The sequence below is a fragment of the Spea bombifrons genome, chromosome 2 (genome assembly GCF_027358695.1).
Source record: "Spea bombifrons isolate aSpeBom1 chromosome 2, aSpeBom1.2.pri, whole genome shotgun sequence".
Classification (NCBI taxonomy): Eukaryota; Metazoa; Chordata; class Amphibia; order Anura; family Pelobatidae; genus Spea; species Spea bombifrons.
Genome location: NC_071088.1, coordinates 91,179 through 116,858, shown reverse-complemented (window position 1 = coordinate 116,858; position 25,680 = coordinate 91,179). Strand labels below are relative to the sequence as shown.

Here is a 25,680-nt window from a genome sequence, read left to right as displayed (position 1 = left end):
TGTTAAGCTGACAGGTCTATAGTTCCCAGGATTAAATTTGGATCCTCTTTTAAAAATGGGAACCACTTTCCGCCAGATCAAAAACAGCGATCTGGCTATTTCTCGATTAGCTTCCCGTGGTATCCCCGGGTTTATCCCATCTGGCCCTGGAGCTTTGTCTACTTTAAGTTTACTTAATTGTGTTAATTTACTCTTGAGTCGGTCATTCCCACGACTGATTAAAGGTTTCCGTAGTGCTGAATCAGCAGGTAGTGGCTCTTCTTTGTTATATATACGGAGGCAGTGAAGGCTCCTCCATAGGTGCACATGCGCACGTGAACCCCCAAGCGCAAAAGGAAAAATTAGATTAAAATGGATTTTTGATGAATTTTGCAATTTCTTTTTCCTTTTTCACTTTGAGGTTCACTTGCCATGAAGCCTCCTGTCCCCTGCTGTAGCCTGCCTATGGCACGTGCGATAGGAAGAAAGGCCCTATATGGCTCAATTTCTGTGCTGAGCTGCCCATTTGATGTTTGTTTGCACAGTAAAAGCCGTCAGCAAACTCACCGCCCAGCCCAAAGACTCCCCGCCCCCCAGTGAATGACTGCAATCCTGCAGTCACACTGATGATTGGCCCCGCCCCTTTCCTTGTAGCGTCAACACTGCTCAGCAACTCAACTCACAGTAAGTAAATAATTAATATTTGGGCTGCTGAAAGTTAGGGGAGGTGGGGGTTAATTTAGGGGCAGTTATGGTTGATGGGGTCTTTAGGGTTAATTTAGGGGCAGTTAATGGATGTGAGCGATGAGGATAATGAGAGTGAATTTAATGATAAAATAAAACTTGAGTTCAATAACTATGTAATACATTTTTTACAAATTTCAGGCCCCAAAATTAAGGTGCGTCTTATACATGGAAGCATCTTATACAGGGGTGCGTCTTATACAGGGGAGCGTCTTATACATGGGAGCGTCTTATACAGGGGTGCGTCTTATACAGGGGAGCGTCTTATACATCGTCGCTCCTGAATTTTGCGGCATTAATGTACTTAAAAAATCTTTTTGAATTTGTTTTGCTGTCCTTGGCTTCTCATCTTCTCATTGTTAACTGTAGCCGGCTTTTAACCCTTTTGTTAGAAAAATACTTGTGTTATCGTAAATATTATTGGTGACAAAGACATAAGAAAACAGGAAATGTCTAGTCTATGATATATTCACGAGTTATCCATGAAACCGCGCCAAGATGTCTACTCTGTGCTTTTTCTATATATATATCTACACAAAGCGTCAAGTATAGGCCATTCTTAATTTTAATTAAGACAGGAGGCTCCTATTATGCGTTAACTTTTCTTTACTACTTCGATAGCAGCAAATATATAAAGCAATCAAACATGAAATAAAAAACTCAAAATCATAGATACAGGTGATAGGTAACAGGTAATATACAATAGCCAATCACGTAACAGCACAGGCTATAACAGTCGACACCACAGCTTAGAAATCCTCTTCTTTGACTGCAACGAACTCAAACAGGAACAGTAGCCAAATAACGTTATAATAACAAGCAGGAACATATCGAAGACATAATCCCGTCAGGCTGAAAGAAAAAATCTATATTAGTAGACAATAAAGGTAATATCGTAACATAGGGAGGGTATACTTAACTACCATGAATACAGATGACATTACTAGTAATGTCAATTAAAAGAAATATATAGTGGTGGGATAATACTCGCCTCCTGTCTTATTAAAATTGTGACTTTACGTCACTTAAACTAGAAAATCTGGAATTTTAATTAAGACAGGAGGCTCCTATTATGCAAGTTTAAAGCTATATAAATTAATTCAAAACATGCGTACTAACATGAGACATGGGGTTAAAGTAATATTGTTTAAATGTCGATTCTAATGACAAATCAGCAGCTTTAAGGATATCATGAAGGCCACCTCTAGAAAGATATGCCTTAGAAGCCATAGCAGCCCGAGAAGGGCACCAAAGACAGATACATCAATACCTGCCAGGGTCATGACTGCTTTTAAGCATCTAGCGATAGTAGCATTGGAAACAGGCATATGAGGTTTAGGGAAAGAAATCAGTAGTTGAGAAGAATTCGGATCTCTAATTGAGGCAGACAAAAGTTCATAAGATTTAAGGCATTTACCTGCACACAGTTTAGGGTGAGTATCAAAATAAGGATAAAATACTGAAGACAAATTAGTTTTTTGTATGTCTTACCACTTGAAAATGGACTCCTTCTGGGGAAAAACATTTCCGGTTAACATCTAGAGCTCTGACATCAGAAACCCGTTTAAAAGAAATGAGACATAACAGCATAGCAAGTTTAAAAGACAATAATTTTAATGATAATTTATCGTTATCCTCCCAGGATTCCAACAGAGGTAAAACCTTATTAACGTCCCACGTTTGAAAATATTTGGGTCAAGGAGGACGCTTGAGGCGAATACCTTTCATAAGCTTACATACTAATGGATGCCTTCCAACAGATTATCAACCAGAGCGTGACTGACAGATATGGCTGATCTATAAACATTGATCGTACGATAAGCTTTACCCTCATCGTAACAATGGGATAAGAAGTTCATAATTCCGGGAATAGGTGCATATACGGGATCCAAAGACCTTTGGAGACACCAATCAGACCAAATTTTCCAGGCTGATCTATAATTGATTGTGGTACCTGGTGCCCAAGCCTCGGATAAGATTGCTTGAGTTGATTGAGAAAATTCTTTAATTCTTTGAAAGTTCCTGATTCCCAGAGACCAACCAGGCAACCAGCGTCAGTTGACGATCCAAAATTAATGGATGATATTTTTCTTGTGAGTTTTGAAGGATATTCTCCATAGTGGAATCGTGGAATCATCACAAAGGGTGGGAATGCATAATTGTGTTGCTCCTGACCAATCTTGAAAGAAAGCAACCAATCCGAATGTCTTTGGATCTGGCCAACTGGTGATTTAAACGTGACGTGAAGAGGTCTACGTCTAAAGGTCCCCACAGATGAAGTAATTCCCGGAAAATCTGACTGTGTAGTTTCCAGTTGTTCGGATCGTGATGATGCCTGGAATTCCAATCTGCTACTTCATTGGAAAACCCCGGTAAATATTCCGCCTGGAGGGTGATGCCTCTTTCCAGACAAAAGTGCAAGAAATCCTTGGATAAATCTGCCAGATTTTTGGACTTTGTGCCGCCTAAGCGGTTATGTACTGCACCGCAGAAATCTTGTCCATGCGTAGTATTACACAGCAATTAACCTTGTCTTTCGCTAGACTCTTGAGAGCGAATGATCCTGCCAATAGTTCTAGGCAGTTTATGTGAAGGTTCGATTCTTGAGGGGACCAAATACCTCCCGTGGATACATCTCCCGACCGGGCTCCCCAGCAGGCTGGCATCTGATTCTATGATGATATTTGGAGCCGAAGGGAAAATTGACCTGCTGTTCATATCGATATCCATGTCTTAAGAGGCTGGATGCAAAGAATCTTTTGCATTTTGGGAAATGCTAATGTGGAGGCCTCTTCCGAGAGGAGGAGATCAATTTTAATGAAGTTAGACCCTCAATTGGTCCAGATGGCTACTGATGAGCCAGGAGTGTCAGCAGATGGCAAGCTATTTGGTGACAAATTCATTAAGAATATCAGTAAATATGTGGGAGTTTTCTCCTCTTTAAATAAAGCCCAGTTATCCCTCAAAAAAGTGTTTAACCCCAAAATCTAGAGGCCTCTATCCAATCACACAGAATAGACAATCCTCAGATTATTCTCAGCAGAACACCTTCTTCCCCTAGAGGGGTAGACCTTGGCGATCTCGAGGTTTCAGAGGACAATCTAAGTCAAGACCCTACGCGAGTAAGTATAGATCATTTCCTTTTTTCTCATATAACTCTGGGTGGCAGACATTTTTCCACAGTCGCTACTAACTTCGGATTTATGGATTCTGGATACGATTCGTGGGTACAAAATAGATTTCTACGATCGACCAAGTCACGTCTCCCTTATCCTTTTCATTTTTCCGATCAAGAACAACTACTCATCGATCACGAGATAACGCAACTTTTGGAAAAAGAGGCGATTCGGGAAGTACCTCTTCAGGCTACAGGTTTCGTCAACAACATTTTCCTGGTGACCAAGAAAGGAGGAGGTTTTCGTCCGGTGATAAATCTCAAACATCTCAACCAATATATTCAGTACCATAATTTCAAAATGGAAGGTATTCACTGCCTCAGAGATCTTCTCAGACCCCACGACTGGATGGTCAAATTGGATCTCCAGGATGCTTACCTGATAGTTCGGATTCATCCAGATTACCGGTCTTTCCTTCAATTCCTATGGAACAGTCGGAAGTGGCAATTCACGTCTCCCTTTCGGACTCTCATCAGCTCCTTGGTGTTTTACCAAGCTACTAAAACCAATCGTGGCCAATTTACGCAGCAGAGGTGTTAGTCTGATTATTTAACTAGACGACATTCTGATTTTATCTCACGATCTCAATTCTATCCACCTTCACAAGACTTGGACAATTACCTTACTTCAGAGTCTAGGAATCTTGATCAACTGGAAGGTTTTACCCCTGTTGGAATCCTGGGAGGATAACGATAAATTATCATTAAAATTATTGTCTTTTAAACTTGCTATGCTGTTATGTCTCATTTCTTTTAAACGGGTTTCTGATGACAGGTATTGATGTATCTGTCTTTGGTGCCCTTCTCGGGCTGCTATGGCTTCTAAGGCATATCTTTCTGGAGGTGGCCTTCATGATATCCTTAAAGCTGCTGATTGGTCATTAGAATCGACATTTAAACAATATTACTTTAACCCCATGTCTCATGTTAGTACGCATGTTTTGAATTAATTTATATAGCTTTAAACTTGCATAATAGGAGCCTCCTGGCTTAATTAAAATTCCAGATTTTCTAGCTTAAGTGACGTAAAGTCACAATTTTAATAAGACAGGAGGCGAGTATTATCCCATCACTATATATTTCTTTTAATTGACATTACTAGTAATGTCATCTGTATTCATGGTAGTTAAGTATACCCTCCCTATGTTACGATATTACCTTTATTGTCTACTAATATAGATTTTTTCTTTCAGCCTGACGGGATTATGTCTTTGAAATGTTCCTGCTTGTTTATCGTTATTTGGCTACTGTTCCTGTTTGAGTTCGTTGCAGTCAAAGAAGAGGATTTCTAAGCTGTGGTGTCGACTGTTATAGCCTGTGCTGTTACGTGATTGGCTATTGTATATTACCTGTTACCTATCACCTGTATCTATGATTTTGAGTTTTTTATTTCATGTTTGATTGCTTTATAAATTTGCTGCTATCGGAGTAGTAAAGAAAAGTTAAAGCATAATAGGAGCCTCCTGTCTTAATTAAAATTATGACTTAACGTCACGTAAGATAGAAAATCTGGAATCATGTAGCTTAAGAGGCGTTACCTGCTTGAAAAGTAACCAATCAGAATATATATATTATTAGAAGTAGATAAGATGCTATATAAACCGTGTAATCTAAACATGTAATCAGACAACGCTTCGACTTGTGTCTTGTGTGCCTTGTCTTGATTCTGCGCATGATCTAAAAATAAAGGAAAACGCTTTCTGAGGAGAATTCAACCATTAATTCAACCAACACCTTTTGGAACTCCCAAAATTAATTACCCCTTTTATTCCTAGGGGATATTTTGACCCACAATGCTTCCACAATGTCAGTAATCTGACATACAGAATCCTTAATACGAAGCGATAACGCTGGCTTAACATAAAGGCGCACCCCTCCCCCTTTCCCAAGGTGTATATATAGCCTTTTAAATGAACCGTCCAGTCGCGGGATTCCTCCCACCAAGTTTCCGGAACGCCAATTATATCAAAATGTTCCCCGTATGCAAGGACCCCAAGCTCCCCTGTTTTGTTAGCAAGGCTTCTTGCATTAACTCGGAGACAATTTAGTTGCCACCAGTTATTCTCTCATCAGGTGCATCTATACATCTCCTAGGTGCATCTATCTACACAAATATCCTCCTCTCTTGGCATGAATGCTGTATCTTCGTCATTATGGAAACCTCCCCCATTACTTCGCTCTGGCCATTTAAATGTTCTGTATTTATGTAACTAAAAAGGTAACATTTGGGCTGAGTACAGTTCCAATGTTATTATCCATAACATCAGTTACCTGCCAACAATCTGAGCTTCCCATACCCCTTGGTTCTATCTAAGGTATACTCCCTCTGTTCTGTACATCCTATCCTATTTAATGTCCTTGCCCCCCCCCATTACCTAGTTTAACCCCTTGGCTGCTAAGCCATTTCACACCCTGGTGCTAAGCTAGTTTTCGGCATTTTGGTGCATCTCACGTTTAAACGTGTTTCAAGTAAATTTCTTGGGAATAAACTATACAAACCATATATTGTTTTTTTCAGCACACCCAGCAGATTCCAAATATATCATTTTTATATGTGTATGTCTCATTAGGTTTGCAAAATACAACCAAAAATGGGAAAAAAGTGTAATTTTTCACTTCCAACTCAATAAAAACCAGTTTGTAATGTTATTTTTCTAAACTCTAATATCAAAACCTGTGTTGCTAAATATTTGTAGTAGGTAACCGGTCTAAAATAAACAGACATTGAGAACAGTAGACTGTGTTTTTCTAATATTTTATTGCTAAAAGTTAAATTTATTAGACTATCACAAAATTCATCTTTAAATTTAATGCATGGCTGCGTCAATTAAACAGCTCTAGCTGCCCGGGATGTTAAAATATGCCAACAAAACTATATATTTTTAGAAACTACACCCCCAGCCGCAGCAAATGAGGTCTTATTTGTATTTGTATCACAAATCTGACTTGCACAACAAATAAGTGAATATCACACAAATAAAAATAAAAAATAAATAAAATTAAAAGCGACAAGTTCATTTATGTCTTCCGCACTCCAGGTTTGTCCTAGAAACACATGCAGCCCCTCATTTGATGCGCCAAGGGGTGTAGTTTCTGAAAATATATACTTTATGTACCATAATTTAACTTCCCAGCTGTCTAGAGCTGTCTAAATGCAGCCATCACCCCTAAATGTTTTAAGACAATTTTTTAACAAGATTCTCCAATCTGCCATATCTGAAGTTAAGGTGGTCTAGACATCTGGGAAGTTAAATTAGGGTACATAAAGTACACATTTCAAGAAACTACACCCCTTGGAGCTTCAAATGAGGGGTTACATGTATTTCTAGGACAAAAGTTAAGTTCACAGATAATGATGGAATATGTCGCTTTGGCTAGAAAATATGTTTTTTTCTAACCATTGCGACATGTTCATTTGCGTCTTGCGCACTCCAGGTTTGTACTAGAAACACATGCAGCCCCTCATTTGATGCGCCGAGGGGTGTAGTTTTTGAAAATATGTACTTTTTGTGCCATAATTTAACTTCTTACGTGAGCAGTAATGCCACGTCAAGGCTTCAACCCTAATTACTGACCATTCACACGCTTTTCATATCTCCATTCACTCGCAGAAGCACACACCATACTTTCCATACATTCACTCGCAGACGCACACACACCATTCTTTCCCCTTACAATCCCAAAGAGATGATCGTAAAGGGAGAAAAAAATCACTTTTACAGCAAAAATAAGTTTTGCAGTAAAAATGCAAGGGGCTCCAGGGATGACATGGTTAACTTACGTACTACAGGCTATACGGCTGATTTTTGCAGTTCATCTGGATTTCAAAAATTGCCTTCCTCTACCATTGGCTAAATTTAACCCCATGATCAAAGGGATCATGGGGTTAAAATTTAGTATCGGCCATTTTTAAAAAGGGAATGTGACTTTTTATAGCTGTATGATCACTGTGGTAACATTGGCTACCACAGTGATCATTCAGCTAGAATACTTAAACTTTTTTTTTTTTTTAAAGTTAAACCAGGCAATGTTTAGATAATTTAATTTGGGGGTCTCTAGGCAATTTTGATCTTTATTTATCTGCCTTTAGAGACCCCCAAATCATTTTTTTTACTTTTTTTGTACATTTTTATTTTTTTAACATAATATTTTTTATTCTTTTTTTACAAGCATTATACCGTTGGAAAGGTGAGGCGATTACCTTTCCAATGGTATATGTTGGGGGTCTGTAGCTGCTCAGATGCCTGAGATACAGGCATCTAAGCAGCATGCCCCCATACCGTGAAAACTGACAATTGTCAGTTTTCAATAAAGTTGCGCGGTGACGTCATCGCGTCATTACGCGCGACGTCACCGGCCGGATCGGGTGGTCCCAGTGATGCCCTTCAAAATGAGGGGCAGATCGCCGGGGTAGGTGGTGATGGGGGTCCACAGACCCCCATCAAGGTAGGAGAGTGCTAGCGACGGCATGGTGCCGTCGTTAGCACCTGACTGGGACTGCTAGCGACGGCACCATGCCGTCGTTAGCAGTCAAGGGGTTAAATACCCCTCCAAACTTCCTATCCCCCAGCCCAGACAACCCTCTTACATTCAGGTGCAATCTGTCACAACTATAAAGATTGCACCCAAGTGTAAAATCAGCCCAGTGCTCTAAAACCCCAAAGCCCTCCTTCTTACACCAAGACTTCAGCCACGCATTAACCTCCCTGATCTACCGCTGTCTTTGTGCAGTTGCGCGCAGCACAGGTAATATTTCTAAAAATATTACCTTGGAGGTCCTTTTCTTAAGCTTGCTCCCCAATTCCCTGAACTCACTCTTTAGGACCCTCCATTTTCCTCTTAATTTGTCATTGGTGCCAATATGAACCAAGACAGCCAGACCCTCTCCAGCACCCTAACCCCCCCCCCCCATAATCTGTCTACACAATCATCAACACGCCGAACCCGGCACCCGGAAGACAGCAAACCGTCCGGTTCTAATGTGGCCCTTTCTGAGCCGACACTCAAAGCATCTTCGCTCGAGCTGGAAAACCCTCCTCCTTGGGTTCAAAGCAAAGCGCCCGCTCTGAGCCCCTATTTCGGTAGCAGAACCTAACCCTGCATGTTACTTCCCTTCCCACATGCAGCTTCATCTGATCAATACCAGGGAACATGTATTAGGGTTACAGTTCAACATAACGGACTCATCGTAAAACCAATGTATTATTCAGCACTAGGTTACCATAGATACACCATACATAAAGGGTCGTGTGTGTATATGTATTTTATTATCTATATATATAATTAACTGATGTTGAGTTTACGATTTGTCAAGAATTCATACCAACAAAACCCACAATCTATTCCCAGCCTCCTCAAAGATGATATTCATCCAGGGCCCCGCCGGCTCACTGACACCAGTCATACTAGACCGTATCAGAAGGCACATCAGAGGGTCCTCCAGCCTCTTCCTTGATGCTTCTATGAGTTCTCTGGTGGTCAACCAGCCTGGCCATTTCCGGGAAGTCTATTCCGCACTGAGCACACGTGTATATCTCCTCCCCCAGGTGCAGTCTTTGGTGTCGGATCAGAGAGGCGTTGACTTTGAACCCTTTTCCACACTGAGTGCAGGTGAAGGGTCTTTCCTCTGTGTGTGTCCTCTGGTGTATGTGAAGATAGGAGCTCTGCGTGAAACTCTTCCCACATTTCATACAGGTATATGGTTTCTCACCCACATGGACCCTCTGATGTCTCACAAGAGTGGAGTTGACCCGAAAGGTCTTCCCACAGTCACTGCAGACATAGGGTCTCTCCCCTGTGTGGGTTCTCTGATGGATCATAAGGTACGTGCTCTGAGTAAAGGTTTTTCCGCACTCTTTGCACGCATATGGCCTCTCACCCCTGTGACCTCTCTGGTGTCTGAAGAGGTTTGAGCTCTGAGTGAAGGTTTTCCCGCACTCGGTACACGCATAAGGCCTCTCTCTGGTATGAACCCTTTGATGCATGATGAGGTGAGACCGGCAGATGAAGCTTTTCTCACATCTCAGGCACTCAAAGGGTTTCTTTACAGGGTGCTTACGATGAGTACTTCTTGACTCGACCCTGTGGGTGTTCATTCGGCTGGGCGAGGTGAGGCTTAGCATTTTCACCTTGGGTTCGGTTTTAATACATCCTTCACTAAAAGCAGGTGTTACTTCTCTTAGCTTCTCTTTGATATTTGAAGAATTTCCAAGCTTTTTTGTCAGTGAAACGTACATGCCCGATTCCTGAGTGGGTCGATCAACTTGCATTGAGTGGACATCGACAGGCAATTCTTCCTGCTTAATATGAACGATAGACACCGTCTCTATAGGATACAGAAAAAAAATAAATAAACGCACTCAGTACATAATCAGCATTAGCGCAATAAACTAAGGTTGGATGCAACCTTAATTACTACAGGCAAGAACACGCAACTCGTCATTCACATGGATTCGCACCTATTAGCGAGTATTAGTTCAGTTAAATAGACTCAGTAATCCCTATGCACATAAAGGGGTTTTGAGGAAGTGGGTCTCCTGGACCATTTAAAGACCTGCCTTGGCCTTTCCCCTCCCCCGATCACCTTCATAAAGAGTGACGGTCACTCGGCTGATTACTCACCTGCGATGGTGTCTGCTGTAGATGAGAAACTATTGAGAGGAGCATTGCATTGCTGGCTGCTACTGGGCGTAATACCAGTCTCAGTAAAACCAGTTGGGTAGATGCCCATGTAGGAATCCTGGGGGGCAGCGAAGGTTTCTTGGAAGGCGGTTAAGGAGTTTTCCGTGCAGACACCTGAAGAGTTATTGAAACCACTTTTGGGGGCTCCATTATCTGCATTCATACAAGGCGCGTGGTGCCCGTCTGTGGTGTTATGTCGGAAGAAACTCTGGGGGGTGCCTACAGTGTTAACCGAGGAAATCTGTGGAAAGGGATGCGTTTCAGACTCGTTTGCATTTCCTGCGAATGCACTTGGACGCGTCCCCGGGTCTCCTGATATCTCCCGATCCCTCGCAACCAGCTCCGCAGGCTCGGTTTTCACGTGAAAAGACTCTGCACAGAACAGGGAGATAAAGATTTTAAAAAGAGTAAAAGAAACAGCGCATGATCAACATTAGAGCAATCAACTAAGGCCGGACGCGACACATACATTCTCACAGCTCCTAACAACAGGGGTTTATCACATTTTCAAAGCCAGGGATGCAGAGAGAATTGGCTCCATGCATCAAACCGGTTTACATTTTAACCCCAAAGTATTATTTATCTAATCCCACTGCACACGGAATGGGGGGGGGGGGCACTGGTAAACCACTAGGGTGGGGGTGTCAATATAATTACTACAGGCAAGAACACGCAACTCGTCATTCACATGGATTCGCACCTATTAGCAAGTAGGGCTGCAACTAACGATTATTTTAATAATCGATTAGTTGGCCGATTATTTTGTCGATTAATCGGATAAAAAAAATACATTTTAAATTGAAGAAAAATTGCAATAAAAAACGTACAATTTACACTTTCATCTCTTTATTGCAATGGCCTCTCTCTATTCACCTTCTTATTTTACTGACATAATAATAAAAGCTACAAGAACCCAAACACAGTGTTTCTCAAACTAGGTTTTAATACAAAGTTATTAGTAAATATTAATTCATATGTTAACTATTTTTCATATTTAATAAAAACTGAGAAAAAAGCCGTTTAATTTTTTTTTTTACCAAACTGCCCCCAGTTATGCACATCTGACCCCCAGCTTGCCACTCTGCCCCCATATATGCCTTATACCTCTTATATGCCAGATTCCACTGTGCCCCCTGATATGCCACTGTGCCCCCTGATATGCCTTATACTCCTTATATGCCAGTGATATGCAACTGAACCCCCGATATACCTTTTACCCCCAGATGTTTATGACCCCCTGATATGCCTAATATCGATATGCCTTATACCCCCTATATGCCCTGAAATTCATAATACCCCCCATACACCACTATAACTCACCCATACACCACTCTGGCTCCTCCCCCTCCCATACACCACTCTGCCTCCTCCCCCTCCCATACACCACTCTGGCTCCTCTCCCTCCCATACACCACTCTGGCTCCTCCCCCTCTCATACTCCACTCTGCCTCCTCCCCCTCTCATACTCCACTCTGCCTCCACCCCCCTCCCATACACCACTCTGCCGCCTCCCCCTCCCATACATCACTTTGGCTCCTCCCCTCCCATACATCACTTTGCCTCCTCCCCCTCCCATATACCACTCTGCCTCCTCCCCCCTCCCATACTCCACTCTGCCTTCTCCCCCTCCCATACTCCACTCTGCCTCCTCCCCTCCCATACATCACTTTGGCTCCTCCCCCTCCCATACTCCACTCTGCCTCCTCCCATACACCACTCTGGCTCCTCCCCCTCCCATACACCACTATGGCTCCTCCCATACTCCACTCTGCCTCCTCCCCCCTCCCATACATCACTTTGGCTCCTCCCCCTCCCATACACCCCTCTGACTCCTCCCCCCTCCCATACATCACTCTGCCTCTCTACCCGGCTCCGTTACTGACAGGCACTTTCACTGCAGCTTCATAGAAGCCTCAGTGTTAGTGAAGGGCAGTAACGGAGTCTGTCTGTGCGATGCAGACCCTCACCGGATGACAGAGAGGATGATTCTCTGTCAGCCGGTGGGGGTCTGCATCGCACAGACAGACTCCGTTACTCACCTTCACTTACACTGAGGCTTCTATGAAGCTGCAGGGAAAGTGCCTGTCAGAAATGGAGCCGAGTAGAGAGGCAGAGCAGTGTATGGGAGGGGGGAGGAGGCAGATGGGAGGGGGGAGAGAGACGGAAGTGAGAGACCGGCCGACAGTGAGGAGAATCCTGGTGTCCTGCAGTGTTGCGGGGGATCTGGATTCTAGTGTTATAATCCGATCTCTGTTTGAGGTCGGATTATATAAGGAGAGGGGTTTTTCAGAACCTCTTTTTATAAATCGATAAAAATCTATTCGATTAATCGATAATGAAAATCGTTGACAACGATTTTCATTATCGATTATTATCGATTTTATCGATTAGTTGTTTCAGCCCTATTAGCGAGTATTAGTTCAGTTAAATAGACTCAGTAATCCCTATGCACATAAAAGGGGTTTTGAGGAAGTGGGTCTCCTGGACCATTTAAAGACCTGCCTTGGCCTTTCCCCTCCCCCGATCACCTTCATAAAGAGTGAGGGTCACTCGGCTGATTACTCACCTGCGATGGTGTCTGCTGTAGATGAGAAACTATTGAGAGGAGCATTGCATTGCTGGCTGCTACTGGGCGTAATACCAGTCTCAGTAAAACCAGTTGGGTAGATGCCCATGTAGGAATCCTGGGGGGCAGCGAAGGTTTCTTGGAAGGCGGTTAAGGAGTTTTCCGTGCAGACACCTGAAGAGTTATTGAAACCACTTTTGGGGGCTCCATTATCTGCATTCATACAAGGCGCGTGGTGCCCGTCTGTGGTGTTATGTCGGAAGAAACTCTGGGGGGTGCCTACAGTGTTAACCGAGGAAATCTGTGGAAAGGGATGTGTTTCAGACTCGTTTGCATTTCCTGCGAATGCACCTGGACGCGTCCCCGGGTCTCCTGATATCTCCCGATCCTCCGCAACCAGCTCTGTCGGCTTTTCACTCGGCACAGGCTCTGTTTTCGTGTTAAAGACGATGCAGAGAAGGGGGAGATTTATATTTTAAACGAGTAAAAGAAACAATCAGCAATTATACAAAACACTTCACACCACTTCATACTAGCTGGTACACAGTATATACGTATAAGCGCCCAACGTGCAGGTTGTGACAACAAAAGCGCGGGAACATTATCAGCCACGTAATTACCATGTTTTTCCTGTATTGACAAGTCTCGTCTCTTGTGATACCCCCTGAACTAGAGTCAGAGATATAAAACAAATAGACTGTGATTGGCTAACAGTTCGGGACCCTTTTTCCTCTGGTATTGTCACACAGGGATTGTCTTTTTTGCCTATATAGAGACGCATGCCGGCAGATCACACCCCACCGGCCCAAAGAGTCTACATCTAAACATCTAGAGCCATATCCCTATTCCCTGTATTAGCCTCTACTATACTCCCAGCACTCTGCTTGCTTCTTCCAGCCCTTTATTGCATTGTGTTAGAAAAATGCTTATGCGATCGTAAATATTATTGCTGACAAAGACATAGGAAAGTAGAAAATGTCTAGTCTATGATATATGCACGAGTTCCCGCCAACACGCCTACTCTATGTTATTCTATATATATATGTGTGCAAAGGGTCAAGTCTAGGCCATTCTTAATTATGCAGCTTAAGAGGTGTAACCTGCTTGAAAAGTAACCAATCAGAATGATGCATGCTATTAGAAGTAGATAAGAGGTTATATAAACCACATAATCCAAACATGTAATCAGACAACGCTTCGATGTATGTGTGTTGTGTGCCTTGTCTCGATTCTGCGCATGGTCTAAATAAATTAAAACTCTTTCTGAGGAGAATTCGACCATTATTTCAACCCACACATTGCCTGCCTACCTTTAAGGCCTCAAAAGAGAGGGGCTCAGGGATGATTATTTCAGTTGTCGCTTACAGCACAGGGCCCCCAATGCTATATCCTGACATCCCAACTGCATTATTTTACATTTATCAACATTAAACTGCAGCTGCCACGCTCTCCCCTATTCTCCTAACATTAAAACGGCAGCTTCCGCTCTCTCCCCATTCTTCTAACATTAAACTGCCGCTCTCTCCCCCCATTCCTCTAACATTATACTGCTGCGCGCTATACACTTTCGATTTACTTAAAATCACTCACCATTTGTTCCCCCAGGAATGGCCGTCCTGCTGCAGACCTTTATATTATCTGCAAATAGACAGACCTCACCGTTAAGAGCTTCTGTAATATCACAAATATAAATATTAAAAAACCCGGAGCCCAGCACCTATTCCTGAGAGGCCTCATTAGTAACAAGTCTTTCCTCTGAATATACCCCATCAACCCCAACCTTCTGCCTCCCGTCACTCAGAAACCGCATTATCCATCCAACTATTTACCATCTAAACCAAAACCCTGCAATTTACTTATTTTAAGTCTTCTATTACCGACATCCAGATAGGTGATAACTACTGCCCCTCCCTGGGGTATTATGTTTTACTGAAATCCAGTTAATTGAGATCAGCTGCCCTTTCTGTGGGTATTATTTCTTACTGAAAACTAGGTATTGTGATATTTTTTAGCAATAGCATTGGGTAAGGAATTGGTGTCCATGGCACAATCTATGCGTAGCTGGGAAGTTTGGCCAAAGAGAATCGTACGTCGTATGAATTGTAGTTTTGTCTGTATGAGATGTGTGACGGGTACAGCTTCGGGGGCCATTCTGCGTACAGTTCTCTGACAAGACACCCTGTTAGCGATATTATCCGATAAACACGGACGTTGTTCAGCTTCCCCTTAACAGGACGGCTTTGTTAAAGCTCTGAGCGATATGTGGTAAGCCATGTTTTTACTCCTTTCTTTGGGCTGCAAAGAGCGGCCAGCGCATGATCCCAGGGGCGCGAGAAAATACTTACGGTAATCACTCAGGGAGCGCAGCGTCTGCTCATTCTCCGTCGTTAGGTCGTTGTAAAGATCCCTCTGCTCCCTCTCCAGACTCACCCAAACGTCTTCCGAAAAATGGACGGCATCAAGCTGCAGTGGACCCTGAAACAGTCACTGTTAGATTTTAATATGAGCCGAGAAACACTTTGCGTTATTGTGACGATCAGTCGGAAAGAAACGTCTCTTTAGATCTAGTGACTGATCTTAGTGGTTTTATTATCTTATGGTAGTTGAGACACAGAGTTACCACTCAGCATGAGAGGCCAAGACATTCTCATCACAAGAAGAAAGGGCATACAGTAAAGACATTAACCCTTTCCCTGCCTCATGTCATTCATTAGGGAAACTCACCTCATTCAGCAGGTGAAGGATTCCTAGAACCAGCCTCATTATTCTGTCCGTTACCAGCTTCTTCCCGTCCGTTCTTCTGCCCTGATGCAGCCCGATGTCTGCAGATACGGTTATCTTACCCTATGGGGAGGATATACAGATATACATATAGGTATCACCTGCATATCATGGTCACCCTGTAGCCTACCCTAAATGTCACAACGCAACGCCTCAGGCCCCCCCGCTGACAATACCAACCCGCTGCCCTTCCTGACAATCACCCGCTAAGCGTTAGTTCCCTTCCCCAAATGGCACGACGTTCAGTTTCCTCACCTACAGGGGGCCCAATAGATAGAGCGCCGGAGTCATATCCCTGTATATTCCGCATAGTCCTTATAATGGTCCTTATGCTCAAGTAACCATTGTTGGGTTTAATTCTCTTATATTTATTTCTTCCCAGAGTTCCTGCTTATTAATGATTTCATTGATGTCTGAAGATACCCCACTTACCTTCAGCATTTTTTACCAGTTTATCCCGGTCCCTGAGCACCCTAAACCCACACAAGTTGGTCGCTACATTCCCCCAGACACACGTCTTGCACAATAATTAATTCTAATGGTGGGTGTAATAATCTTACCTCGGTGGTCAGCAGATGCATGATGGCCAGTGCATGTTTGACTACTCTCTGCGATAACGATTTGCCGGAGGAGAAGCCAACCCCAATAAAAGGATCTGACTGGAGATCTGTAGCTGCCATGACTACTGTGGCTCTGGAAAAGTGCTGTCTACAGAAAGAAAAGCAAATCAATAACATACACTTTATGATTGGCACACACCTCTTAATGATTGAATTCAGGTGTTTCGATCTGACCCATTGCCACAGGTGTACAAAATCCAGCATCTATCAATGCAGTCTGTGGAAAAAAACGGATCGTTCTGCACAGCTCAGTGAATTGAAGCGAGACACTGGGGGTCGGATCGGCGGCACTGGGGGTCAGATGGGCGCCACTTTCATCCGTGCTAGCAGCAGCAACTCAGCAGAAGACCAGAGCGGGGTCACCGAGTGCTGAGGCGCATGGGGCGTAAAAGTCACCAACGCTCTGCTGATTCCATGGCTGAAGAGATCCAAACCTCCATCGGCATTAATATCAGCACAAGAACCGCGCGGCGGGGGCTTCGTGGAATGGGTTTCCGTGCCCGAGCAGCTGCATGCAAGCCTCGCACCACCAAGTACAATGCCGGATGGAGGGGTGTAAAGCGCGCCGCCGCCGCAGGACTCTGGGGTGATGGAAACGCTTCTCTGTTTGGCAGTCTGACGGGAGTCGGGAGAACGTTACCTGCCTGACAGCATTATTATTATTGTTTTATTTATATAGCGCCAACAGTTTACGCAGCGCTTAATACAATCCATATATTCAAGGGGTCCGACAAGACGAGAATTGACAGACTAAGACAAACCATTAGGTGGAGAGACTCGGCTCGCAAGCTTACAATCTAGAGCAGTGATGGCGAACCTATGACACGCGTAGCCATTTGGGGTGACACGCGCAGGATTTCCTGCGATTCATCCTCGGCTCCTGCACGGCCGCCGAGGATGAAAGAATCTGTGCTGGAGGACCCGTTCCTCCAGCACAGATTCTTTCATCCTCGGCGGCCGTGCAGGAGCCGAGGATGAATCGCAGTAAATCCTGCGCGTGTCACCCCCCAAAAAAAGGGGGGGGCGGGACGTGCAGTAGCGTACCTAGCGGGGGGCGGGGCGGGGCGGGGCGGTGGAGGAGCAGGCTCGCAAGGGAGCGGTATCGGAGGTCTTTAACAGACCACCGGCTCCCTTGAGTGATTTTAAGCCGGTTCAAGGATCTCCCTTGAACCCGGCTTAAAATCACTCAAGGGAGCCGGAGGTCTGTTAAAGACCTCCGATATCGCTCCCTTGCGATCCGCGCGGCAACAGCTGTTGTGCGTCGGGGTTTGTTGTCAGATCCCGGCGCACAACACTGAAGCTGCGCCCACCGCTGTCCGTGCCCTCTGAACCCGGAAGAAGACAGAGAAGAACTGAAGAAGAAGAGGAGCGAAGAGCAGGAAAAGGAGAAAAGGAGGAAAGGTAGGAAAGCATACAGTGAGAGTGGATTGGTGTGTGTGTGTGGATTGGTGTGTGTGTGTGTGGATTGGTGTGTGTGTGTGGATTGGTGTGTGTGTGTGTGGATTGGTGTGTGTGTGTGGATTGGTGTGTGTGTGTGGATTGGTGTGTGTGTGTGGATTGGTGTGTGTGTGTGGATTGGTGTGTGTGTGTGGATTGGTGTGTGTGTGTGGATTGGTGTATGTGTGTGGATTGGTATGTGTGTGGATTGGTATGTGTGTGGATTGGTATGTGTGTGGATTGGTATGTGTGTGGATTGGTATGTGTGTGGATTGGTATGTGTGGATTGGCGTGTATGTGTGTGGATTGGCGTGTATGTGTGTGGATTGGTGTGTGTGTGTGGATTGGTGTGTGTGTGTGGATTGGTGTGTGTGTGTGTGGATTGGTGTGTGTGTGTGTGGATTGGTGTGTGTGTGTGGATTGGTGTGTGTGTGTGGATTGGTGTGTGTGTGTGGATTGGTGTGTGTGTGTGGATTGGTGTATGTGTGTGGATTGGTGTATGTGTGTGGATTGGTGTATGTGTGTGGATTGGTGTATGTGTGTGGATTGGTATATATGTGAGGATTGGTGTATGTGTGTGGATTGGTGTATGTGTGTGGATTGGTGTATGTGTGTGGATTGGTATGTGTGAGGATTGGTATGTGTGTGGATTGGTATGTGTGTGGATTGGTATATATGTGTGGATTGGTATATATGTGTGGATTGGTGTATATGTGTGGATTGGTGTATATGTGTGGATTGGTGTATATGTGTGGATTGGTATATATGTGAGGATTGGTATGTGTGTGGATTGGTATATATGTGTGGATTGGTATATATGTGAGGATTGGTATGTGTGTGGATTGGTATATATGTGAGGATTGGTATGTGTGTGGATGAGTATATATGTGTGGTTTGGTGTATATGTGTGGAATGGTATATATGTGAGGATTGGTATGTGTGTGGATTGGTATGCGTGTGGATTGGTATGCGTGTGGATTGGTATGCGTGTGGATTGGTATGCGTGTGGATTGGTATATGTGTGGATTAGTGTATATGTGTGGATTAGTGTATATGTGTGGATTAGTGTATGCGTGTGGATTGGTATGCGTGTGGATTGGTATATATGTGAGGATTGGTATATATGTGGATTGGTATATATGTGAGGATTGGTATATGTGTGGTTTGGTGTATATGTGTGGTTTGGTGTATATGTGTGGAATGGTATATATGTGTGGATTGGTATATATGTGAGGATTGGTATGTGTGTGGATTAGTGTATATGTGTGGATTAGTGTATATGTGTGGATTAGTGTATGCGTGTGGATTAGTGTATGCGTGTGGATTGGTATGTGTGTGGATTGGTACGTGTGTGGATTGGTACGTGTGTGGATTGGTATGTGTGTGGATTGGTATGTGTTTGTGGATTGGTATGCGTGTGGATTGGTATGCGTGTGGATTGGTATGCGTGTGGATTGGTATGCGTGTGGATTGGTATGCGTGTGGATTGGTATATATGTGTGGATTGGTATATATGTGTGGATTGGTATATATGTGTGGATTGGTATGCGTGTGGATTGGTATATATGTGTGGATTGGTATATATGTGTGGATTGGTATATATGTGTGGATTGGTATGCGTGTGGATTGGTAAGTGCGTGAGAGTGATGGGTGTTATGCTGTACCATTTCCAATGTATTTTTCATTATATAATTATGCTCTAAAGTACATCATAACTCCCATCACTCTATACTGTTCCATACAGTGGCAGAGCTGGGAGACAGAGGCCTTGCACCCCCACCGCAGGACTCCTGAAAGGTAAGTAGTTACTAAGCAGGTATGTTAAATAATTTGTTTTTGGTTTATTAAATACAATTATATATTGCAATTATACATTTTTGTAGTTTAAACTATAAATTGCGCAAAATTATGTTTTTTTGTCGAAGTGACACACCACGCGAGTTATGCTCGATTTTTTGCCGATTTTTGACACACCACGCCAAAAAGGTTGCCCATCACTGATCTAGAGGGAATGGAGTGACAAACATAAGGCACAGAGATGGATGAGAGGTGGTGTGGGGGGTATCAGTGACGGGTGAGAGGTAGTGTGGGGGGTATCAGTGATGGGGTGAGAGGTAGTGTGGGGGGGTATCAGTGACGGGGTGAGAGGTAGTGTGTGGGGGGTATCAGTGACAGGGTGAGAGGTGGTGTGGGGGGTATCAGTGACGGGTGAGAGGTAGTGTGGGGGGTATCAGTGATGGGGTGAGAGGTAGTGTGGGGGGTATCAGTGATGGGGTGAGAGGTAGTGTGGGGGGTATCAGTGACGGGTGAGAGGTAGTGTGGGGGGTATCAGTGACAGGGTGAGAGGTGGTGTGGGGGGTATCAGTGACGGGTGAGAGGTAGTGTGGGGGGTATCAGTGATGGGGTGAGAGGTAGTGTGGGGGGTATCAGTGACAAGGAAGTTCTAGCAGCTAAGATGGTGCGGCTTCTCTGAAGAAGTGGGTTTTTAGATGTTTCTTGAATGTCGGGGGGGGGGTGAATGCTGAAGGTTCGGGGGGAGGAGATTCCAGAGGGGGCAATGAGTAAAATCTTGTAGACGGGAAAAGGAAGAGGTGATGAGTGAGGAGGAGAGCCTTAGCCCATGGGAAGAACGTAAGGATTGGGCTGAGGACAGAAATGTATGGAGGGGGCAGTGTTAGTACCAGGATTTTAAATTTAATACTAAAAGGTAATTGGGAGCCAGTGGAGGGTTTCACAGAGGGGGGAAGCAGAAGAGGAGCGACGAGCAAGGAAGATGAGCCTAGCAGCAGCATTTAGGACAGACTGTAGAGGAGAGAGTCGAGACAGTGGAGCGCCAACCAGAAGAGTGTTGCAGTAGCCAAGACGGGAAACGATAAGTGAATGAACCAGAGTTTTTGTGGATTCTCGTGTGAGGAATGGGCGGATACAAGAGAGGTTTTTTTTTTTTTTTTTTTTTTTTTTTTTTTTTTAGGTGCAAGCGGCAGGATCTGGCGAGGGACTGAATGCGAGAATGAAGGAAAGGATGACCCCAAGGATTTTTTAGAATGGGTGTGATTAGCGCATGCTAGGCCGTTGGTACAGATCCAGATGATAGAGAAAGATTAATTAGGTGGGTAAGTGACGGACCAAGCGATGGACTTTGTGAGGTGTGATGGGGTCATGGGGACAGGTTGTTGGGTGAGAGGAGGAAAGAAGAGTGGTGATCTCGTCTTCAGTTGTAGGGAAAAGGCAGTTAAGTATGCGATGAGAGGAGAGAGTGGTGGTGAGTGATGTAGGAGGGAGTTGTAAAGAAGAGAGGTCTTTTCTAACAGTCTCGATCTTCTCTTTGAAGTGGGTAGGAAGATCTTGGGCAGTGAGAGAGGTTTGTGGTGTGGGGTGTGGAGGGACAGAGACGGGAGTTGAAAAAAGGCATCGCGGGTTGGAAGAAAGGGAGGATATGAGAGTGAAGAAGTGGAGCTGTTTTGTGAGAGAGAGGGCAGAGTTGTAGGTGTGAAGCATGAATTTATAGTGAGTAAAGTCTTGGCTGGATTCGGATTTTCTGAAGTAGCGTTCAGCCGTGCGGTTTCGGTATGCCACGGTTGGCGTTTCAATTGCCGGGGGTAACATGTAGTAATTGGAGCTATGCTGTCCAGAGATGAGGCAAGTGTGTTGTTATAAAAAGAGGCTGCTGCGTCTGGGCAGGAAAGGGTTAACATGGAAGGTAAGATGTTCTGGAGAGGCTGACAGTTGGGTAATGGTATTTTCTGGTAATGGCCTACAAGTGTGAGGTGAGCGCTGTAAGTTTGTCTTGTTAGGGGTTAGCACTGGAGAGAAGGATAGAAGGTGGTGGTCAGACAGAGGGAAGGGGGAGATGGAGAAATCTGAAAGGGAGCATGATCTGGAGAAAACCACATTAAGTGAGTGTCCCTCAGTGTGAGTAGGGGAATTAGTCCATTGAGAGAGACCAGAGGAGGATGTCAGGGAGAGGAGTTTGGAGCTAGCAGAGTTGTTAGATATATCTAAAGGAATGTTAAAGTCACCCAGAATAAGACAGGGGGTATTAGGAGAGAGGAAGAAAGGGAGCCAGGCAGAAAGGTGGTCAAAGAACTGCGAGGTAGGGCCTGGAGGGCGATATATGAAGAGAGAGTGGAGAGAAAAGACAGATTGCGTAAACCTCAAAGGAACAGAATGAGAGGGTTTATTCTGGAAGGTGCAGTGAGGTGAGAGAAGGATGCCTCCACCACCACCCTTTCTGCCATCAGGCCTAGGAGTGCGGCTGAAGCGTAGTCCTCCGAAGGAGTGCGGCAGAGGCGGTAATGTCATGGGAGGGGATCCAGGTTTCAGTAAGAGCTAGGAGGGAGAGAAAAAGGTCATGTATACATGCGAGTTTGTTGCATACCGAGCATGCATTCCATAGGGCACAGTTAAAGACAGGGAGTGTATGGTTGAGATGATAGGGATAAGATTGGTTAGGTTGCGCATGTTGGTTGAGTTTGGTGGTTGAGAGTGATAGGAATAGGGAGGAATATGTCCCTTACAAAAAAATTACTGCAGTTTTTCTTAATACTGCAGTTTTTTGGACATGAAAAAAACTGCAATACTGCACTTTTACTGCATTTGTACTTCACTGTACTGCAGTTTTACTGCACTTTTTTTTATATATATTGCAAACCTACAGTTGTACTTCAATGTACTGCAGCTTTATTGCATTTGTACTTCCGTACAAAAATAACTGCAGTAAAACTGCAGTACAGTGAAGTACAAATGCAGTAAAATTGCAGTAAATGTGCAGTAATACTGCAATAAAAGTGCAGTATTTTCATGTCCAAAAAACTGCAGTATTACTTTAGAAAAACTGCAGTAATTTTTCGTAAGGGGTGGGGCACAGAAGAAGCAGAGCAAACACAGGCAGGTTTCACATATAAAGGTTTAGTGTTGAGGTACTGGGGTAGCTGTGACGGTGGAGAGGGAAAAGATTTGGAATGGTTTAATGGGGAGTAAAGGGTAATAAAGGCATCCAAAGAGTTGGCACCCTACACTGGCATAGCGCCTGCTGTGAAGTTTGAGAGGTAATGATTGGGGGCTGGATCTGGGGCTGTTTTCCAGGGGTTGGGCCCCTTGCTTACATCTGCTTTGTGGGGACAGTTTGGGGAAACCTTTATCTATCCCAGCGTGACGGCGCACAAAGCGGGCTCCATAAAGACACGGCTGGAGGAGTTTGGGGTGGAAGGACTTGGCCGGCCGCACAGAGCCCCGACCTCAACCCCGTCGAACACCTTTGGGATGAACTGGAACAGAGACTCTGAGCCGGGCGTGCCGTCCAACATCAGCGCCTTACCTCACAAACGCTCTACGTAACGAACGGGCAAAAATTCCGACAGAAACGCCCCAAATCTTGTGCAGAAGCCGTTATATCTGCAAAGTGGGGGACCGACTTCATATTAACGTCTGTATTTAGAATGTGACGTCAGGTGTCCCAATACTTCTGGCCCTATAGTGTATCTTATCACATATGTAGAAGTACCATATGTCCGCCAGGGCCACATGCATGTTATACATATATATATATATATATATATATGATCTATACGAGGTCCCTCTTCATTCACACCTGAGATGGCGAAAAATTATTCAATTAACAGCTAATTTAGTCATTTAAGGGTCCCGGCCGCCATCACATGACAGCCGAGAGGTCCCTTGAAGTTTCGGTAAGTGAATGAGGGGAACCCGGATTCCCCGCTGCCTCCGTTAACAGGATGCACTTCCAGACAGCTCCGGGAACTATTAGTATACAATTAGAGTAAAACCGACCCTTTAAGTATGAATATGAGTACCGAGCACTCCCGCCACTCTGAAGACATCACTTACCCCGTGACACTCATCCATCCCGAGGTATTACCCGTAGGAACTGCACCCCATCCCCGGCGCTGCTCTCATACCCCACCCCACACTTTGCCGCTTACCAAAACAAGACGGAACCCCGGCAATTACCAGCAGCGTGAGGTACCGGAGCTCGTCTCCTGGTACCGAGTAAATAACGCCCCAGTGCGAGGAAGTCAGAATTAACACCGTTATCTGCTAAATTTGTTATCGGTTCTCGCTACCGTATACTTCCGGCGCATCCAGGAAGTGGACGCAGAGCACATCCGGCGCGTTCAGCAGTGAAACGCAAAGTACATCCGGTGCGACCTGCTGCAGCTCTCGGCATTTGCGGTGGGCTGTGTTTTACGCTCCCGGTGCGTTGTTCGGTGCGGTTTTTTTTTTTTGTTTTTAACTTTTATTTGACTGTCTGTTCTTTTAAAAAAAAAAAAAACGCAAAAGACTCACATAACAGTCATTTACGGCGCTTACTCTGCCGGTAACAGGCGGGTAACTGGATGAGGACCCAGGGAGAGCGGCCTGCGATCTTACAATAAGACACCGAAATGAGATGATGCTAACGGGAGGCGGCAACTCCCTCTCTGGGGCCTTGGAGTCCATCGAACGGTGCGAAGCCTGGATACACGATAACCGGCTTTTCGATTTGAAATACAAACAAACAAAATACTTATGATAGTGTAGTATGTCAAAAAAGCCTCTCAGTATAAAAAGTGGTGTGTATGCACTCACACTTTAAATGAGATGATCAAGCCTTGTGTATAACCACCGCGTTCCGTGTAAGAAGCATATGTGGAAAAAACAAAGATATAAAGAACACAATGGTGTGGTATTTTCAGCAGGGTCTGGCACGCCAGAACGGATTTGCACTTACAGTCAGCCACCGATGTGTCAGGCGTGTAGGGGTTTGGTGTCCTCAATCCTTCCCGGTCACGTGCTTGTGTATGGGAGTAGTATATACATTGATCCACCACGAGGAGATATATATATATATAAAGAATGAATTTATTCTGGGCATATGCCCAATTTTATAAAATACACTAAATGTATAGGCTAAGCCTATACCGTTCTTTTAAAAGTTAAAACAATAAAAAATAAAGTAAAAGTCAGTGAAAGTCCAAAAGTATAGGGACGGGAGCTCGATCCGTCCGTTCCTCTACGCGTTTCGCCTCAAATGCGGCTTCCTCAGGAGTATTCTTCGTGTTGTTTCGTTGGTGTTTTTATGTATACGGGGAGCGCCATCTTTGGTTCCTGACGCCTGCGTGCGTCTGACGTCAGCGTGAACCCTCCTCTTTGCGTCCCTCTTTGTTGTATGGAGTATCGTCTGTTCGGTTCCGCCTCCTCCATCTAATGCAATCTGCTCCGTTCGTTTCATATCGCGTGGATTAAGGGTAAGTATCCGATTTTATAAGTGGAGAGAGAGAGGTTGTTAACCGAAGAACATACATGACGGCGTTTCTTTCCTAATCAAACAGAGATCGGACAATTTATTAATTCTATTTCTATATATTTTTTCTTTTTTGGTAGGTACGTTTCCCGTTTGGAGGATGGTTTTTATTTGCATTAGGGGAAGGCTATTCCCGAAGACCCAGAATGGGATATATATATCTCTTAAGTTTGTAAATATAATTAAACCAAGGTATTTTATGAGAGGGTAATGAATCAACCAGATCTGGGAAGTGGGTAAATTTTAGCAAATACGCTGTGGTCAGTAAGATATCCCTGTAAAACTTTTATGTGGAAATAAAATCAAGGTTTAAAAATGAGTAAAGAAAACAAAAAATAAAAAATTGTAAATAATAAAAAATGTTTCTGGTGTCTATTTCATTCAAGTATATGTA

The 25,680-nt window shown here is 44.2% G+C and overlaps 1 protein-coding gene across 4 annotated transcripts; it reads right to left on the bottom strand.

The window, feature by feature from the left end:
• Nucleotides 1-9,172: 9,172 nt before the first annotated feature.
• Nucleotides 9,173-24,080, bottom strand: LOC128472903 (zinc finger protein 43-like). Of its 4 annotated transcripts, none has more exons than XM_053454883.1 (8): nucleotides 23,954-24,080; nucleotides 16,487-16,634; nucleotides 15,870-15,989; nucleotides 15,491-15,620; nucleotides 14,736-14,783; nucleotides 13,146-13,574; nucleotides 10,520-10,951; nucleotides 9,173-10,223 (listed from the first exon to the last, which is right to left on the bottom strand). In XM_053454883.1, the coding sequence occupies exons 2-8, from the start codon at nucleotides 16,604-16,606 to the stop codon at nucleotides 9,304-9,306; spliced, it is 2,199 nt and encodes a 732-aa protein (XP_053310858.1). In that variant the 5' UTR covers nucleotides 16,607-16,634; nucleotides 23,954-24,080; the 3' UTR covers nucleotides 9,173-9,303. The 4 variants fall into 4 exon arrangements, with proteins under 4 accessions (XP_053310858.1, XP_053310856.1, XP_053310857.1 ...); XM_053454881.1 differs by having other exon boundaries at nucleotides 23,831-24,074; XM_053454882.1 differs by having other exon boundaries at nucleotides 23,926-24,074.
• Nucleotides 24,081-25,680: the final 1,600 nt, after the last annotated feature.